Consider the following 20,658-nt stretch of genomic DNA (forward strand, 5'->3'; position numbering starts at 1 on the left):
AAGATTTTAGTTGAAAGGCAAGAAAAAGCAACACACAAATTGCTGTTTCCCAGCCTGTTGTAACTGAGTAGTCTCTTGATCTGGCATAAAATATACAATAAGCTTCATGAATCTCAATTGTAAGAACTACTGATAACAGAATATAAAGTTTGTTAAAATCAATTTCTATATTCCAAATGGCAAGGTAGTCCTGGATTCTTTTATAGCCATGGAGAGAATGAAACAGATATGAGAATAAAAAGAACCTTCATCCATTCACTAGTTTTATTGGTTCAAATTCTCAACAATAGCAATCCTCAGTGATGCCTTTGTTCCAACAAACAGCAGCTCATCTAAGTTTGTGCAGGAGACTCACAGATTCATTAACAAAGAAGCATTTGGGCTGCAAACTTGTAGGAACTTGCAAGGCGATGCGCTGTATTGCAAAAATACCCATGTGCCTAGAAGTGCACAGAGACCTGCTGGGCTTTAATGTTGTTCCAAAAGGTGGGTCTTACTGGCATGACAACAGCAACAGCCAACCAGTGAGCTCATTGCAGGTTTGGGGCTGCATCTCTGCAAAAGGCAATAAAATTGACTATCACCCAAAGCAGCAGCAAAACATGTGGCCTGTTACTGGAATAATTTAATTCAACATCTCTACAGCCTTTGCTGTTCTGAGATGAAAAGAGCCCTGGACTGGGACTTCTCTATCCGATGGCAAGGTATAAGAATAACCACGTGGTAGAGCTGAACAAAGCACTTGCAATGGATCCCAGAACTAGGGCACAAGCTGCAAAATTCGTACTTGGATTCAGATATTGAACACCCCTGAAGTTTGGCAAGGTGTTTGGGATGGGGCTTTGGCTTGGCCTGTTATAGACCTAGGGGGCAGCTGCACAATTTGGATCAGAATGTGAACTTTCCCAGATTCAGATCTCGGGGTTTGAAATTGTAACCAGACCTGTACATCACACCAAATCGGAAGGACTCGCAGATGCCATCTGAAGTCAGTGGGACAGTCTCAAGGGCATTCCCTAGACTGTAAGCTCTTTGGGGCAGGGTTTATCTTTTTATTCTGTGTTTGACTGGGGCTCCTAGGCTCTACTGCAATGCAAATAATTAAAAATGACCGGCAAGGGTTCATCACTGGAAATAGCTCAGACGCTTTGACCTGAAGGAAGCAGAGGAGAGACAAAATGAGAGGAAGATAAGTAAGGTGTGGTACTTACCTCCTTAGGACTCCCCCGAGAAGAGAGGCATTGAGACACTCTGGTGGGGAGAGCCTTCTCTGCACCTCCCCGACAGTCACCTTGTACTTAGAGGTGGAACTGAGAAGGGAGAGCCGGCCAGGCACGGAGCAGAAGACCTCGTTGGGATTTGTCACCCCTCCAATCAAACTGTCTTTGTTCATCGACAGGGCAGAGATGGTAGTGCCGTTTGCCTTCGAGGGGATGGGCACTGGAAGGAAAAGCAGCAAGAGAGAAAGAATGTCACTGGAAAAGTTCTAAAGCAGAGGAAACACAAACTTGGTGATGCTTGGGGCCACTCTGGCAGCATTCCAGGAGCTCAATGTACAGGCATTTCCATCGTAAGAAGTAAACAGACATGACCATGGTGTTTTCCTTGGTCTTGTATGTTTCTTAATGGAGAAAGAGAAACTGCCTGAGGGGAGGGTTTGAAAACCAGGCAAAATGCAGATCTGTAACTTATCCCTCCAAATTCAGGGGTGCTAGGATCCGGAGTTCTTGTTTGGCCTTTAGGAAAGGACCAGGTGCATAATTTTGACCAGATCCCCAATCCTGCCTTCCCCTGTCTGCCTTAGGGGTGCTTAGGATCCAAGATTTTGGTTTGGTCTGTCACAGAGAAAGGGGCCATTTGCAAAACTCAGATCTGGATCCTGTTTCAAGATTTCCAGCACTTCTGATTTTTGGAGGGGTTTTGGATTTGGGATTTTCATTGGGGCCCATGTTCACACAGCACCATTAGGGAGGAACAACAGACCTGGACTCTGTCTCTAGCGCCTCCGTTTTCTGAGACTCAGCAAACCCCAGGGGAGCTAAGGGCTATGTGTGTGGATATGGGAAGACTCATATTGACTTCATCTGGCTTTGGATCAGGCATACAGCAAGCTGGAGCCCCACACTTGGGTCACCCTGGTCTAAAGTTAACTGAAAAGATCAGTTCACCAAACAACCCAGAACAAACTGCCTTATACTTAATGGGGAAAATGCCAATTAAAAGCAGAAAGGCAGACGGATGATGGTGAACAGCAGGCACCACACAGGGCCCATGGCCTTACACTGAGAGTGAAACTGGCCTATTTTCCCCAGACATCACTACAGTATGAAACCTCTTTAGACACAATAAAGGTTTCTTGGTTAGAGCCATGGCAGAAGCTTGTGCCAAGTGACTTTGGGTTTTATATTTTGAAATTAACACCCAATTTAACTCTGAATCCACAGTTTTCAAAGACGCCATAGCTAACTGCAAATGCAATCACTCCAGATTGTTGAAACCCTGGCATTCTTTGTGGTTACTGAGTAATGGTCACTCCATGATGTACATTCAAACTGTACACATGCCTAATACTTAGAGCAACAAATAACAGGGTGAGATCCAGGTTTTATAAAGGAAATACACATGCCCAAAATGAAACAGCAAACCTGAAATTTAATCGGAAAGGGCAAGTATACTGAGCCCATTAAGGGGGCCTTACAATCAGCATATTGTAAATACAGCTCAACAACTTGTTAGCATGGCAATAAAAGAGCAGCACATGTTACATAAAAATGGCTAATGTTTTAGGGCTAAAAGATGAATGGAAATAAGCTAAGGTCTATTAAGTTCCCTCTCAGTGTGAAACTCTGACAACGTCGGGGGACTGAAGGACAGGTTGCATGGGTTTCCCTTCGGAACTGACTAGCAATGGGTAAAGTTCTGACAGTTGTGACACTTGGGATTGTGGCTGATTGAGAGGTTCTAAGGGAAGAACAGAGGCTAAAAGATTCAAGAACATCACCGTATGGGCTAGGAAAGCAGAGCTGCTTCCAGACAGCAGCGACGTCAGGGCTTTCTTTCACATTCCCCGGATGGTTAATATTTATCCCTTGGCACATTCCTAAAATAAAAAGCCAGAGCATGTTTTAAAAATGTCCACGTATCACTGCAAAGATGTGTCTCACTGCAGGTCCATGCATTCCTAAGTTTTTGGACTTCATTGAGACATGCATCAACATGCATCAACGTGCATCCATGCAGCTCCATGCATCCCTGGAGAGCTGTGTATGTCTTGTGATTTCATGTGTTTTGTGCATCACAGTGTATCCATGTGTTTCCATGCATTCATGTGTCAGTGAAGAGTTGTGCATTACTTGTAGGTTCATACTTCATCCCTGTTGATTCATGCATCAATGTGTATTCATGCTTCCGTGCGCCACTGGGCACCTACGTATCTGTGTGTCTGACTACATATCCATGCAGGACGGAACAACCATGCAACACCACTCATCCACATGTCACAGCATTTGTTTTCCCTGGTCCTGGATGAGAGAGCGAATCCATTTGGATTTGGTGCGGTATAATGCTGGAAGCTATTGGAAAGCTCACCTTGCAGAGCAAAAAGGTAAAATGCAGACATGTGTTTGGAAGGCATTCCATGCCGTGACAGAGTGCTGGGCAGCAAGGCCAGGCGCTACGGTCCATGGCAGCACGGTGATGGGCGGATGAACGGGGCATGATGAGGCACTGACAAATGGTGTGTAACTATGACAGTTTTAAAACGTGCTGACTTTTTCTTAGGAATATGCACACTGCAGAAAACCAATCCACCTAGAGAAGACTAAACTAGTCCCTGCCACTCCCAGAGCCACAGTCCAGAACCAGTTAGGCAGTCTCTGTTACATGCAATGACTTTCTGAATGTTATAGGCGCTATGACAAGAAGAACCCATAGCAGACAATTAATTTGAATAATGATCTGTATTTCAGCAGTGCCTAGAAACCCCAACTGAGACCAAGGCCCCATTGTGCTAGGTACTGTACATACACAGAAGGAGAGAGTCCTGTCCCAAAGTGTTTGCACTCTAAATAGACAAGACAGACAAAAAGGTGGAAGGGGAAACAGAGGCAAAAAGAGGGGAAGTAACTTGTCCAAGGTCACAAAGTAGGTAGCGCTGGGAATAGGCTCCAAATCTCCTGACTACAAGATCACTACCCTATCCACTAGACCAGGCTTCCTTAATCCAATCAGACAATCAAACGTAACTACATGAACTATTTTTGTTTTGGTGTCACTTTCTGTTTGCCTGGTCCGATCTGCAGCTTTTTTTACCAATAAACCTGCTGCAGATGAGAGACAAAACTACCATCAGAGACTGGGAGTTTGGTTTCCTTGGCCTTTTTGGAACCAAAACTGGCTCTTGTCACAAGCAAACCAAAATGTCCCCCTGATCTGCAGAAAGCTGCTTTCCTGTTGCCTCAAGACTCAGGTGATCAGAACACCTGAGTCAGCCTGCAGACAAGAAGGAAGCACAAGACTATCGGAGGTTTGCCCAATACTCAGCAGGCAACACGAAACCCTGCCTGTGCTAGCTCTGGGTTTGCTTTGTTTCTGATGCAGTTTGAAAGAGCAGAATCTCACTTTCCAAACCATGTTGGTGCTTCCAGATGACTGACCCTCTGGGAAGTGCTGTGTTGGTCTAAGCAAAGAACATTTCTGAGATCTAGACCTGGGCCACAGTGCAGCAGGAGGAACCACTGTAGCAAGATTTAAAATTACATTACGGGGACAAGGTTTTCATGGCAAAATAGCTAGGCTTCAGGCCATTGGATGGTTCTCCCCAGGAAGGGTTCTACTACTCTGTGTGCTAAGCAGAAGTGGCACTGTGTTGCATGGTTTGGATACAAATCTAAATCGGAACATTCCCAGTGTTCAGGGGTGTTTGCCTCCAGCCTTAAGGCTGTGATATACAAATTAAGCAGGCTGCATTGTACTGGGCTTTCTCCTTTAAAATCTGCATGATTTAGACCACCTGAGATGTCCTGTCTCGGGTTTGATCCACCTTGGAACACTGAGGGTATTGCCTTCCCATCAGTAGGCTGATTCTTCCATTAGACTCCATGAGAAATAGGTGTGTATATCAAGGGAGGAATTTGTCCCCACTGCAGATGGATAACCCTAGAAATATAGGACCCAAGTTAGGAACTTTGGTGAACTGAGCCACCTGTATTTCCACCATGAATGTTACAGGGACACGCCCAAGGCTCTGCTCATCTGTGTGCAGGGTGAACATAAACCCAGCCACTGGGTGGCAATGAAGGAGTTAAAATGCTCTCCTGGACACAGAACTCACCACAGGTGTTTCTCTCCTCACTGCAGGGATTGCCAGACAGCCAGGCTGGGAAGGAGAGGTAATTGGATAGGGCTCAGCTGGAGGGAATTACTCCAGGAGGACAAAGGGATGCAGCAGTGGTGGGTTTCTCTCTCTCTCTCTGTGTTGAGCTGGGCTAGGGGACTGGCAATGGATCTGATTTAAGTTAGTAAGCATCACCTCTACCTGCTAGAGCTTTCAAAGCTACAGAAATCAATCGGATAGGGAGAATGGGAAAGTTGATAAAATATGGCTAGGTGGCACTGTCTGCATAGTTTAGCTTCTATGGATTTAAGCTCTTGTCCTCTTGACTTACCTGTCCCTCCCCAGTCATGTTGAAAGTGATACTTTTATTGTGTATTTTTAGTAACTGCCTGGAAAACTTGAAACCTGTTTTCTTTCCTGATGCTTTCTGCTTCATTACAACAATTATTATTATTTAATTATTTCTATAGAAACAGTTACCCAGATTAGTGCCCCATTTAGCTCCAATGTCGAAAGACAGCCCCTGCCCCAGAGAGCTTACAGACTATGCAACAGCTGAATAACGAGCTCATACAAGAGAGGACTTGGTAGCATTAGAGATGGAGCTGGGGGCATGTTCCCAGAGGTCTGCAGTTGCAGGGAGACTACAACCCAGGCAGTGCTAGAAGACAGTGTTTTGCAAAGCAAAGGTGGGGTTTAAGGAGGGATTTAAAAGATGTGGCTTGTGTGCTAGGTGACCAGCACAGATTTATTTTTAAGCAAGAAACATTAAGTTCCCATTCTGGGGGGAAAACTCATGGAGTCTGCAGACAGTTTTAGGCAGATGGATAGATTGTGTTTTGGGGCCACCTATCTTTAGCTGTGTCCCTTTGGAAATCCCAAGTTAAACCTGGGGCTTTACGACTATAAATGGCAGCATGTCATTAATGAATAGCATTTATTTGGCACAACCAGTGTATTCTGGTTGTGCCAAAAGGCCCCGGTTCAGAAAAGGGGCCCATAGTACTGAGTGCTGAACAGACACATAGCGAGAAGCAGTCCCTGCCCCAAGAAACTTACAGCATAAATAGACAAGGAGTATTATCATTTCCATTTTATAGATGGAGAACCGAGGCCCAGATTCACAAAGGTACTTAGACATCTAGCTCTTATTGAAATAAATGGGAGTTAGGTGAATCTAGACCTACAGACTTGCCCAAGGTTTGAAAGGTTTTGAACTTGCTTTTAAATGACGTTGTCCTGAAATATCAGGGGGGATTTTCTCACATAGTCTCATAGTCTTGTATAATAAATTTAGCCATTAAAAATACTGCAGTGTCAGTAATAAACGTGCAAGTAGTGGGCAGATATTGGAAGGAAATTTGTCTCTTGTTTCTGCAATATCGTGTTGCCAGGTGCGTTTCCATCAGGCAGAGCTCAGGATCTCACTGTCTGGTTTACTCTCCCAGAGGAGGCACTGGTTGCTACATGTTACACATTTTGTGTGTGCCGAACAGCAGTGTAAATGGTGACCTAAAATCCTATGTGAGCGTCTAGTCATGGTTCTAGAGGGTACATGCCATTTTGTCTTCCCTTTGAATGAGAGAAACTTGTGATTTCCAACCAGAAATGTCGTGTGTGTGTGTGCACGCTGATTTGCATCTCTTTTGTCCTCTGCACACACCTTGGGCATAGCTGTCTGAGATGGTGAAACTCATACGCTGAGACAGAACTCAATTAATCTGAGACAGGGCCTTTCACACAAGGGCAGAGAGAGATTTCGAAATGTGGCCCAGTTTCTAAGAACAGACAGCCACGTGGCCGTCCTGTGTACCTTCCCTCACTGCTTTCAACAGGGTTTTATCACCCCATGTTCATCGTGCTGGATCATGCCATGGAGCTGCTATAAACCCACAAATGCTGCAGGGTGGCCTGGTGGTAAGAGCTGAGAGACTGGAAGTCAGGACTCTGAGCGCTATTCCAGCTCTGCCCTGGACATGCATTGTGTCATTTCTTCTCTATGTGCCTGGGTTTCACCATCTGCAAAATGAGGATAAAGATACCTTGGAGGAATGTTGTGCTGTTTAATTAAAACTTGTCAAGTGCTTTGAGATCCTTGGGTGAAAGATCCCGTCGGTGAAAGTGCTGGGATGGTAGATGTAGCCGGGGGAGTAGATACAGTGCCAAGATACGAGACTGGTTGATGCTTTGTAGATAGACAGAAAGGAGCTGAAAGACCAACCTGTGAAGGACCTGGTATCTCCAGTGGGATGCTGCAGTTTTCTCAAAATGTAATGGGAGGCCAGGAGCCTGGATTCTGTGCTGTACCTCAGGTGATATAGCACAGGGTGGTGAGGAGAAAGGTGGCTTTAAGCCATCTCTGTACCTCCTGGATTCTGGGTTCAGGGGGGTCTGCATAGCCCCCTGTTGAAGTTAGGTCCGAGGGGCTGTTCTAACTTGTGGCCATTCTACAGCCCAGAATTACTGGAGTGCAGAGCTCCCTGGCCACATCCCCTCCTCCCATCAGGATGCCGTGGTGCCAGGGGCTGCACAGAGTCCTTTTGCCAGCTCTGCTCTGAGGGCATTCACCCAAGGCCATCTTTGCCTGCTACCTAGTCCCTTCTATTGCTGAGTGGCTTGTAATGGAGACTCAGGTGAGGGTCTCTTTGTGACCTGTGCCTGGCTGGGCCCACTGCAGGGTGAAGATGGGCCAGGGGATGCGAGGGACACAGGGCTCATATCACAAACACAGCCCCAGCAAGAGCAGAGGGAAGTGAGAGCTACACTAGATCAACTTTTGCCTACAGTTTGCTGGGGGAAAAAAAATCTTTACACATTTACTCCGGTATCAGAATCCTTCCTTACAAAGCATCTGGACCCAGCCCTTGACTTTCCCCAAGCAGCTGCCTCAGCACCCCGCAATAAATGGTACATCACACTCCTTGCAACTGAGAGCTTTAATTGTCACCTTACAATCTGTAAACTGATCATTCCCTGCAGCACCGGGAGCGTGGTTAAAGGAGGGTTTCTCTTCTGCTCCATTGGAAGAATAATGTGTTGGCTGCTAACAATGGCCCTGATTCTGATCTCGCTTATACAGGGAACTCCATGGGCTTCACTGCAGTCCCCTCTGATGTGTTCAGAGTGCATGAGAGCAGAGCCAAGGTTTGTAAAATGTACAGATTGGTGTTTACAAAATGTAGCAGAAAGAAAGGAAGCTTGGAGTTTGGGTTTGGTTCTGGTTTGGGGAAGCATCCAAGCTCCTGGTCATTTATCTGAATGTCTTGGGACTGGTTCCCACTGACAATTGACACCAGTGTAAATCAGGAGTCACTCTACTGAGCCAATGGAACTAGATGGGTGTAAAACCAGTGCCAGGGAGAACAGAGTAAGGCTTGTTTCTGTAGAATTGGGCTGGAGAGCTTCCAAGAATAGGAATCTTAAGCACGAGGTTTCTTGCACATTTGCTCCTGGTCCCAGTTAAGAGTCCCCTACGCACAGAAGCCTTTGTTTTGGATTCAGGTTCCAGGTGCAGAGAGAAACCAGAAAGGGAAAGGGAAATGTATCCAAGAGGTTCCTCTCAAAAAGTGAGAAAGGGCTTGGGAAGTTTCCTATTTTCCCTGTCTGGTTTGTCCCATCCCACGCCAACCTCAGTGTCTGTTAGAAAGCAGACATCTCTCTATCCCCAGCTCCCATTGTACATCAAGCAGAATAAGCTTTCATCTGTCAGGGATGGGTTAGGATTGCAGCAATGACAGATCTGTAACCCTGTGGTGTTGTTGCCTCTGGAGATACCCTCCATCCTTTGTCCTGAGTGCATGGTGCTTTGGTGGCAATGACATTCCACCTCCAGGCATCCATGGCGCTGTCTGTCTTTGCAACAAGTGGGACCAGGAGCAAATGTGCAAGAAACCTCGTGCTTAAGATTCCTAACAAGTGGATATCTGAGCTAGTGAATGTATAAAAACTCCTCGCAGTGCTGGGATCTCAAAACTCTGTTGTTGGACCAGATACTGTCCTTAGAGATTAGTCAATTGATTCCTGATGTACATTTGAAAATGGCTCTCTTCCCTGTTCTTTCATTAGAAAATTGCATTCTTAGCCCCTGGCACACACCCGTGTGTAGCAAAGAGAGCTTTACAAGGAAATTGGACTGGGTGGAGGGAGTCTTGCAGCCTTGGCTTTGGTATTTCTTAGGTTTAAATTTTTCATCTTGTTCCCTATAGCTGGCTGTATTCCCACTGACATGCCATCCTGATGAGGAGGGGTTAAGAATCACTGAATTTTGCTCGAAGAAGTTTCAAACAAGAGCTGGATGTAAATCAGGAAAGAGCCTTCTGCAAATCTTCATTTGAATTCAAAAGTGAGTTTCAATTCTGCTGTGTTTGCAGTACGCTCACATTTACTTTCCACAAACATCTGAGCCCTCAAGCTTCAGTAGGCGACTTGTAAACAGCAATTTTTAACCAGGAATATTCACCACAAGCAAATTTTGAAGCTTCTATTTAATTGACAAATTAGCAGTGTGCACAGTAGTGGTCAGGTAGTGTACATATGGCATCCAATCAAATTACAGGGAAAGTACCACGTGATTTCTGTAGCTGGCCACCAACCACTCAGACACCAGGATGGACACAGTTTGAAGTTCAGATATTGGCTCTTCACAGCAAATTGTTCTTACAGGAGAAAATATTTTACAACAAAAATGTGCACGTGCTTTTTCATTTGAGAAATGTTTGTCCTTCTTGAAAACAATTTGTGGGCAGAAAAAGTGGCAACATTTGACAACTAAATTGTTTATTGCAAATTACTTGTTCAGTTTGATTTCCAACTCAGTCACTGGGCATGGTGAAGAAGAAACAACTCTACAGGGAGTAAGTAGATCAATAAACATCACCCTTCCTACCAGCCTTCTCTCTGACACATGCCTATCAAACCCTAGACCCCAGCTACATCAAACCTCTGTGTAATGCAGCTGTTATAGCCACATCTCTTCAGAAAGTCGGAATGTTAACTCTTGGATGGGTGTTTTAAAGAGGTATTCAGTGAAACCTGTATAGGAGACCAACCCTACAAAACAGCCTCTAGTCTTTAGACGCAGCCCCCAGAAATATCCTTAGACACATTGGTCCTGGTTCTTTCTCCTCTCACTGGTTACACACTGGTGTCAACTCCACTGAGTTTAATGGAGTTACTGTAGATTTACAACCGTGAGAGTAAAGTTCTGCTCAACCTTTAAAAGGACACCTGCACTGAGTAATCTATTTTTATCAGTCCTTTGAGAGGTTGCTTAAGACAAGTTTCACTGTGTGTGACAGAATTCTAGATGCTAGCACAAAGGAACCTTTTGTGTAAGCTAGTCCAGCCCCTTGCATCAGAAACAGCAATGCCTAGCGATTAGAGCAGCAGACAGGGAATCAAGATTCCTGGATTCCATTCCTTGGCACAAAGTGTGATGTTGTGTATGTCACTTAAGCTCTCTCTACCTCATTTTGCCCACTGGTAAGATGTATTTATGTAGACAGGGTTGAGAGGCTTTAGTTAATTAATGTTTGTAAACATTAAGAAGGGTAAAGGATTATCAGCATCCATCAAGAAGGACTAATCTAACCTCAGTTTGAATGTCTCCAGTTGTAAATTATATACTGTAGATACACAGATATACAAGAAGTGTCTGCGTGTGGGTGTGAATGAGAGTGGTTCCTATTGTATCTTTGAAAGCTCTTATTTTCAATCAGACGGTACTTCAGAGTTCAGATTGTTCAATTTCCTGGTGTTTCAGCAGGGAGGTATTTATTGATGGTCCTGAGAAGAAGGTCAGTGCCATCAGCTATATTTCAAACCTGCAGTCTGTAATTATCCTTTCTTCCCAGAGGGGATTATACAGGTATTTTCTTTATCTTGAATGCACGACCTGAACCAAGTCCCCATGTCAAAGACCCTCTCTAGGAAATGCCGCAATCTGCTTGCAGGCCTTTTCAAATGGAAGGATCGAAAGAATCTTGTTTTTTATCTTTCAGCTTTCAAGATTCCTGGGTGCTGATCGGTAAATGGAACTTAGAATCTCAAAGGGAAAATGGAGTACAGGGCAGAAGCCTCCAAACTGTTCCCACGAGATCGCTAACACGAAGAGACCCTGTGCTTAGGCAAGATCTTTATACTAACATTTTCTTTCCAAATGCAAATCAATACAGTAGATTATGCCCCCAAAGCTGACCAGGTAAATATATTTGACCAAAGTCATATTGGAGTACTTTGAAGGGAGTTGTGGAATCCCTCTCACTGGAGGTTTTTAAGAACAGGTTAGACAACACCTGTCACAGATGGTGTAGGTATACTTAGTCTTGCCTCAGCCCAGGGGGCTGGACTACATGACCTTGCAAAGACCCTGCCAGCCCTATATTTCTATGCAATTCTACATTCAACCTACTTAAATTTCCCCTGTGATTTCAGTTGAATACAGATTCTTTACTTCCCGCTCAAACTGTTGTTTACTGTTGCTGTGCACTGTTAAACATATCCTGTGTTTAATCCCAGAGGCAGCTGAATGTCTGTGGTGGGTTTCATGATCAGCTTGTAACATTTATGAGAGCAGCTGAGTATTCTTTGTACTGAAAGGTGCTAGTTAAGTTAAAGATGAAACCTGAATACTGTATTATCTCCTTAAGGAAACAGACAATCAATCGGATAACAAAAACTATTCAAACACATGAGCATAAAGTCCTTTCATCTTCAGGTTTGGGAAATAGAGGTGAGCAAGTAATTTGCAACTAATAATTGTATTTAATTAATTTTGCCTTCTTTAATGTTCATGAATTGTCTACAAAAGGATTACAAAATGCTCAAATGTATTTGTTATTCAGAATCATTCATGCATTTCTGCAGCTAATTCACAAACAATTCATTGTGAATATTCACAGTATGCAAAGTCATGGTTAGTTTCATAAGTCACATGGAATTGTTTCAGTTCTCTGATTGGATGACTTAGTTAACAGCCTGAATTGCAAATTTTGCAATTCAAAATTAGCAAATATTCAAGGTTAAAATTCACTCTTTGCTATTGAAACTCAAATGATCACAGAAAGTGAATATAAAAGGGTCACAGACACAGTCCCTTAGAAATGTGCTTTCGAATTTCAATTAATATTTCCGATAATTTTTTCCACCATTCACTCAGCTCTAGAAATAACTATCCAAGTAATGACAGGTTTCAGAGTAGCAGCCATGTTAGTCTGTATTTGCAAAAAGAAAAGGAGGACTTGTGGCACCTTAGAGACTAACAAATTTATTTGAGCATAAGCTTTCGTGAGCTACAGCTCACTTCATCGGATGCTTTCCACAATGCTGTCTGCTGTCTATAGTGAACAATGGTTCAATTTTTATTTTCACCTTTATATCTCTGTTGAAAAGGTAGGGTTTACTACAATTTAGCTCCTTCAATTTTTCCTTCCTAATTAAATATAAACTTCCTTTAAGTCATGAAACTGAACCCCTTCTTCATGCCTATATTAGCAAAAATAAAATAAAGTATAACAATAATAAAATCCTTAATTCAATTATTACCAGCTCGCTATAATTCAATAGCTACTGCGTCTTTTCATAAATAATGTTTTTGCTTCACATTAATTTAGAAAAATATATAGATATTTGGAAGGGTGTGCAAAGGAAAATAAAATGGAGAGTGGAAAAGAATGAAAAGATAAAAGAAGGTTTGAGAGTTTTCTAAAGTTTAAATGAAAGGAATTTGAAACTGGAGTTTGGTGCTGATGACAAAGAAAGTTTCTTAATGTCAAACTAGATCAGCCCAGTTTCAGATGTGTAACACAGTAGCAAACTCTCACACACACACACACACACACACACGCCACCATTCTGCTCTGTAGCATTAAGCATCACAGGTTTATTCATTTAGCAGCACAAACTCCCATTACTTTTTGGCAACGGGTATATGGGATCTTTATGTGTTTAAACAGTATAATCCATTTTACAGTAATATGCTTGAGAGGTTTTCACTGTATTTCCTACAGAAGCGCCTGAATTTGTGTGGCTTGGATCTACATAATCTAAAAGGGGAGAACAAAAATGCAGTGTCTTTTAGAAATGGCTATGGATCCTATATAAGCCATGTTAATGTTGCTATCAATTTGTTAAAATGTATTTAGATTATAGAAGGGCGAAAGACCCTTCAGCAAAGATTAGACTGGAATAGTAATACAAAAGAAAGACTTCTCTTCATGTAGAACTTGCTGCCAATCCACAGAACATTTGGGGAGGGCTTTAATTTGAGCTTCAAACCACAGTCCACCTGCCATTTTGGAGTTGGTGGGTAGCTTGGAGATTGCTCTAGGGAAAAGACACCAGTACCACTGATCTCCATCAGACACCAGTGTCACAGAGGAAAGAGCCCTGTTTTTTTTCTAGTTCAAAAGCCTGCACATGGGCAAAATCACATGGGATGCCAGGCATTTTTCAGTATAATTGAAACCTTACTTAAAAGAGCAATGGGAGCATTCTCTACAGGGCTGTGAAGCTGACACCATTTTCATGGTGGGATTCTAGACATCTCATGGAAATGTACACACTGCAAAAATCTTTCATCACAGGCCCACCATGCTTTAGAAACTGCTTTAAGATGAATCCTTTATAAAATCCTAATTCTGGAACTTGTGCGCCCATGCAGACCTCCCCGTTAACATCACTGGGGCTCTGCACAAATGCAGGAGATTTGCCCGCATGGGTCCTTGTTGGACTGGGGTCTTGCTCCAGACAAGGGGGGAGTTGGCAGATCTGTGTGTAATACCAACATGAGTTAAGATAAATTGTTTTGCCAAACAACCAATCTCAAGAAATTGATTCCTCCTTGTATTTTTGGTGGAAATTATTAATCAATTAGAGCTGGTTGAAAAATGTTCATCCACGTGTTTTTTCAATATAAAATGGCTTTTCAGCAAAACAGGAATGTTCATAGAAAAAATTCATTTTCATCAACATTTTTTACAGGAGAAACAAAATCCCAACCAGCTCTAATAATAAGTGTCAAATTGAGTCCAATAATCTGCATGGAACAGGGAGTAATCATTATGAAAGAATTATTTTAATTGCAGCTGTTAATGTATCTATACATTCTTGTTACTTTTATAATTGTTCTGATCACTTCTTGATTTGAACGGCCCTTCCTGTTTGTGGCGACAAGTTGTGTGCTTAGAGCAATCCTGAATATTTTTGGGAAAAGACGGGCAGTGTCTCCTGCTAATACCACATCAAACAAAGAAAGTTACACTTTCTCTCACTTTTGCATGCAGCATTGTCAAAATCTCTGCCCTTGGTATCTGCCAAGCACAGAAAGTTTAGCAGGGATTTTTATGCATCTGATTACTGTCTATCTGTAATGAGCCTGCACGGAGTCAATGATGTCTCATGGTTAGAGGAGGGGACTGCATATCAGGAGGCCTGGGTTCTGTTGCCAGCTGTCATTGGCTCACTGAACGGCTTTGAGCAATTCTCTTAACCAGTTACTTTACTCTCCATCTATGCTACTTATGTGGCCCCATCAACACAGTATCTGAGAGCCTCCCAGTCTTTAATGGATTTATCCTCACAACACTCCTCTAAGGCCGGGAAGTGTTATTATTCCCATTGCACAGATGGGAAACTGAGGCACAGAGAGACTAGGGGCTGGATCCACAAAGGTATTTAGGCCCTTAGTTTCCTTTGATTTCAGTGGGAGTTAGAGACCTAAATGCCCTGGAAGATCTGGCCCTAAGTGGCTTGCTCAAGGTCAGAGAGTAAATAGGTGGCAGAGCTGTGAATTAAATGCGCATCTCCCAAGTCCCAGTCTCCCAAGTCCCAGGCTAGTCCCTAACCTGTCCTCTCTGTGCCTTGTTTTCCCATCAGTAAAGTTGGGACTTTCTGATCTTTTGCAAACCTGATGGAGCTCACTGGATGAGACAAGATCTTTGGCTGTCATGTGTTGTTCTCAGTTATACGCAGTTCATCATAAGCAATTTTTGCTTTTGTTTTTAGAGGATATTGTGCTAAATAAAGCCAGTGTGAATTTTTAGCCAGACATGAAAAGATCCCTCTGGTCAATGCTCAGAAAGGAAATCAATTCAGCCCAATACTGAAGAGGTCCAGAACAAGCCAAGAGAAAATGTATCTGAGTTGTGTCGGAGTGTCTGATCACAGCTAGTGGAGACTGTGGAACATGAAGCACCAGAGAGATGAGAATTGCCTGGGAGGTTGTGTCTCCATCTAGTTATCTCCCATGTAAAGATGGAGCTCATGCAGCTCAGGACTTGTCCAGATGGAACAAGGACTGACCAGATCCTTCACAACCCAGCCCCGAAGTACTTTGGTGACTCAGGCTAGATAAATAGCTGAGACAGAGCAGGGAGGATTCAACCTAAGCCAAAATTTCAAGCATGTTGGATGTTGGATATGTCTGGCAATGAACTGAAGCTGCAGAGTTTAGCTCCCGGGCTGACTCCCCAGGCACCCCGCCATCCAGCAAGAGACCTGACCCCTCAGGAACTCCGACATCCTGCTCTAGACTTGCCGTCAGTTACAGGGATTTCATTTGGATTCATCTCTAGCAACTGGGACATGTCAACTGGCAGCTGCTTGGTCAAAGCCTCTTCCCAGTGGGCATGTGTGACCCCCTCATACGTCCACCATGGAGAGTGAACCTAGGGCTCAAACCACCCCAGACCTCCAGTGACTGATCCCTCTCCCCACACACCCCTAAACCTGCCCAGCTGCCAACTTCTCCCTTGCTTTGCCGGTTCCCAAGCCTCTGCCTGAGTCCAGGACCCTGCAAATGTCAGCTCTGCCTACATGTGCTGGTTTTGTCTTGGGGCTGCAAAGCCCAAAAAGCCTGGGAGAGGCTCTTTAAAATATGTCCAGCTGAGCCCAGATGTTTTCTCAAGAGCCCTCCAGCCCAGCTGTGCAGGTCCTGGCAATGCAGAGGAGTATCCTGACTTTTTGGAGTTTCACTGAACTGAACCTTATGGGCAAATGTAGACCTGGTCCTATTCAAATCATTAGGTATTAGAGACGGCTTCCTGTCCCCAAAGATCAAGAGTGTCTGGCATCAGGGCATTGGTTTGGTCTGCTCTGCACAGCAGGGCATGAAGCTGGATGCTGAGAGGAAAGAACCTTTGCAAATCTACTCAAGCATGTGGATTCTTTTTCCAGCAGGAACTCTCTCTGTGACTCAGAGCCTCTATTTGATCCATTTGAGCCAACAATGGTAACCAGATGCCGCAGGGATTGGGGTGGTAAAATAATCTGACTAGAGTAGAATTTAGCACAGAGCATCTCCAAAGCATTTTACCCACTTTGGCTAATTAATCCCTATTTTAAAGAGAAAAAAACCCCTGAAGCACAGAGAGATCAAGGCCCATGTCCTCAAAGGCATTTAGGCTCCTAACTTCCATTGATGTCCATTGATTTCAGTGGGAGTTAGGAGTCTAAATACCTTTGAGGATCTGGGCCTAAGTGACCCGCCAAAGGTCGCAGTGGAAGAGGAGGGATGGGCCAGCGGTTAGGGAACAATCTGTGACTCAGAGACCTGGGATCTTTAGGTAATTAAGGTTTTGTACATTTTCATCTGAGACTAGGGATCTTGGATTATCACTTAGCAAGCAAGCAATGAAGGAGGAAAGATGGTCTAGTAATTAGGGAGATTTGGGCTGTGAAGACCTGGGTTTGATTCCCAGCTCTGCCAAAGACGTCCTGTGTGGCCTTAGGTAAGTCACGTACCCTCACTGTGCCTCAGTTCTCCACCTGTACAATGAGGATAACAGCAATACCTGGGCAGTATGAAGAAAAGACATTAAACATCGTGAGGTGCTCAGATACTACAGCAAGGGGGCCAGCTCAGTACCTAGATCGAAAGCGAGTCAGTAGCTGAGCCAGGAATAGAACCCGGGATTTCCTGGCTCCCTCTGTGAGACGTAGCTGCCTGTCTGCTGAGGCAGAACAAAGAGCAACCTTTTGCTTCCCAGCTCTGAGTGCTAATGTCAGTAGAGCTGGGCAGTTTGGGGAGGTTAAATGACTCGTTGTGAATCAAAACCAAGCATGCAGAGCAAGGTGACGCTTGGAGGAGGCAAATCCGGCCTGTTGCAGCGGAGGACGTTTCCCAGGCATGTGTGTTTCCGGATGAATATCATTTCTGAGCTGAGTGCCAGCGTCCTGGGTTCACAGCACAAGGATGCTGCTGAACTCCCCAGGTTTATGACTGTGCCGATATGCAGCTAATCTCATTATGTTCCAGTTGGGGCGGCAGCTTCATAGCAAGGGGATATTACACCAGAAATATACCGTGACGAGAGCGTTTGCTAAGTAAAACAAGTGCTCCTGGCAGTGAGGACATGCCTGACCTGAGAGCACCCAGCCTGCTGCCTGCAACACCACGCAGCAAAATTCTGGCACGACATGGGATGTTGGGGTTTGTTAAACGGCATTTCAGTACTCAGCACACTCTGCCAGTTCCCGGCTGATGGAGTCTGAGCTCTGCTGGAAACAGGCTGCAAGCGCTGGGCTGGGCTCATGGGCACTCCAAGTACTTTCCAAGCCAGCAGCGTGGGGAGCTCTCCTGCATTTAGCCTCTGGGCGTGTATGGAGGGTGAGACATACATACAGAAAACTGTAATGCAGAAGTTGGTTCTGCAGAGCGTGTGGGTTTGAATGGCTGTACGTAAGTATTTTCATAGATTCCAAGGGACCACTGTGATCATCTAGTTAGCTCTCCTGTACCACACAGGCCAGAGAACTTCCCAAATTAATTCCCAGAGCAGATCTTTTAGAAAAAACAGCCAATATTGATTTAAAAATTGTCAGTGATGGAGAATCCACCAGGAACTTTGGTAAATTGTTCCAATTGGTAATTACTCTCTCTGTTAAAAATGTGGGCCTTATTTCCACTCTGAATTTGTCTAGCTTCAACTTGCAGCCATTGGATCCTGTTGTGCCTTTCTCTGCTAAACTGAAGAGTCCTTTATTAAATACTGTATTTGTTCTCCATGTGGATACATATACATTGTACTCATATCATCCCTTAACCTTCTCTTTATTAAGGTAAATAGATTGAGCTCCTTAAGTCTATCACTATAAAGCAGATTTTCTAATCCTGTAATCATTCTGTGGCTCTTCTCTGAACCGTCTCCAATTTATCAAAAAAGAAAAGGAGTACTTGTGGCACCTTAAAGACTAACAAATTTATTTGAGCATAAGCTTTCGTGAGCTACAGCTCACTTCGTCGGATGCAGCTCACGAAAGCTTATGCTCAAATAAATTTGTTAGTCTCTAAGGTGCCACAAGTCCTCCTTTTCTTTTTTGCGAATACAGACTAACACGGCTGCTACTCTGAATCCAATTTATCAGCATTCTTCTTGAATTGTGGGCACCAGAACTGGACACAGGATTCCAGCAGTGGTTGCACCAGTGCTAAATATAGAGGGAAAATAACCTCCTTGCTCCTACTTGAGAGTCCCCTGCTTATGTTTATTTTGTGTGTCTTACTCATTAATAAGAATATAGGAATTGCCAGACTGGATCAGATCAGTGCTCTTGGTAGTCCAGTATCCTGTCTCCAGCAGTGACCAAAACTGGTTATTTCAGAAGAAAGTGCAAGACACCTCACAATAAAATAAACTGCCTATAGGGGAAGTTTCCTCCTAAACCCAGGCAGGTAACAGTTGGTTTATGCCCTGAAGTGTAAGAGCATTTATAACCTGTTTCTATCCTGTCTAATGTAACTCTCTGGTGCTCTCATTAGCCATGTAAGCATCTATTCCTTTTTTGAATCCTGATAAACTCTTGGAATCAAAGCTATCTAATAGCAATGAAAACCACAGGTTGATTGTGTGCTATGTTTAAAAAAAAAAAGCTTTTAACTGGTTTAAAATTTGCTTACTAATTGTTCCTCTTGAGAAAGGGTAAATACAGCCTGATTTATGTTCTCTATACCATCAATTATTTTGTAAACTTCTCTCACATCTGCTCTCATTTGTCTTCTCTCTGACCAGTTCCAGTCTTTTCACTCTCTCCTCATAAGGGAGTCTTTCCATGTCTCTAATAATTTTCCCGACCCATCTCTGCACCCCCCTCTATTTTGGCTGTATCCTTTTTTGGAGATGGAGCAACCAGGCCTGGACTCCAGGTAAAAACGTCCAGCTGAGTCCCAGAAAGGTGTCAAAATGTTCGCGGCTCTATGCTCCACCCCATTCCTTGTGCATCAAAATATCTGGCTTGCTTTGGGGGCTGCTGCTGTGCTGTTCATAGAGGTTTCCATGGAGTTGCCCATGACACCACTCAAGTAATTTCAGGTTTTTGTTCTTGCCCTTGTCCCATTGGCATGTGGATACATTTGTGGAGGGGGGATGCGGTTTATCAATGAGTCTGTTACTAAAACTGCACTTAATTTAAACCCGTCTAAGCAGATCCCACTGCTGCCAGCACTTCACAGGCAGAATTCACAGTGGAGTCAACAGATGGGCTGGGTGCAGACTGGCAGCATGTTCAGGCAACTCTAATAAACTAACTTTAAATCCTGCCCTCTCCTCCATGACCAGAGAGGGTCTTGGACACTGTAGGACTTGTCTGGCTGAACTGCACCAGGAGCAGAGGCAGGACTGGGGGGAGGCAGGCAGCTCCTGCATGCCACCAAACCCAGCTCCTTGGGGCACCTTCCCAACCACCACTGCGGGACCATAGCGGGGATCTTGTGGTCAGAGGAAAAGGTTGTGGACTCTTGGCTGTAAAGATCTGTCAACCATTCTCCCTTGACAAAGGGATGTGCATCTGCACTGGAAGCTAGTGCAAGAATAAGGGGCAGTAGCCCCCACTGACCGCATCAGATACATTCTGTACCCTATCTTATCCTTACCAAGCTCAGTTACTCAGAAGGAGGATCTGTGCCCCACAAGCAATGAAGTTTTGCCCACTAAGCTTGTTAGCTCCATGCAAGGCACTTAAAGAAGAGTTTGTCATTAGTAAGAATAGTCAATTAACAGCATAAATATGTTAATTAATTTTTTTAAAAGCTGGTGTCAGGTTCATGTTGCTGCTGTGAACTGAGCTTGCCTGGTGGCTTTATTGATTTGTTTAGATTTATTCATACACATGCACATATACAGTCCCTGCTCCATGGGCTGTGGGAGCCCCTTGATGTAACTAGAACTGCAATCTTTAAGTCAAAAATTGTTTTTGATGAAAAATGGCCTTTGTTTAAAAAAAAACCCGAAAAATTGTTTAGGTTTTTTTATTATTATTATTTTCCAATTTTTGGATGGAAAAAACTAAATCAGAAAACTTTTGAGTTTTCAGTTGTCCCTCCTTTTGCT

General features: G+C 43.9%; 1 protein-coding gene across 2 annotated transcripts in view; it reads right to left on the reverse strand.

Moving 5' to 3' along the window:
* TFAP2E (transcription factor AP-2 epsilon) overlaps window positions 1-20,658 on the reverse strand; it is a 48,036-nt gene that overhangs the window by 8,487 nt on the left and 18,891 nt on the right. Inside the window, exons 4-5 of one of the 2 annotated variants that reach the window (XM_038377277.2) lie at window positions 3,002-3,100; window positions 1,212-1,440 (exon numbers count right to left, since the gene is read on the reverse strand). In XM_038377277.2, coding sequence (XP_038233205.1) covers window positions 1,212-1,440; window positions 3,002-3,100 — 328 coding nt within the window. The remainder of the gene's footprint in view (window positions 1-1,211; window positions 1,441-3,001; window positions 3,101-20,658) is intronic. The other variant, XM_038377278.2, reaches the window with a different exon arrangement.

This window comes from Dermochelys coriacea, chromosome 19 (genome assembly GCF_009764565.3).
Source record: "Dermochelys coriacea isolate rDerCor1 chromosome 19, rDerCor1.pri.v4, whole genome shotgun sequence".
Taxonomy (NCBI): Eukaryota; Metazoa; Chordata; order Testudines; family Dermochelyidae; genus Dermochelys; species Dermochelys coriacea.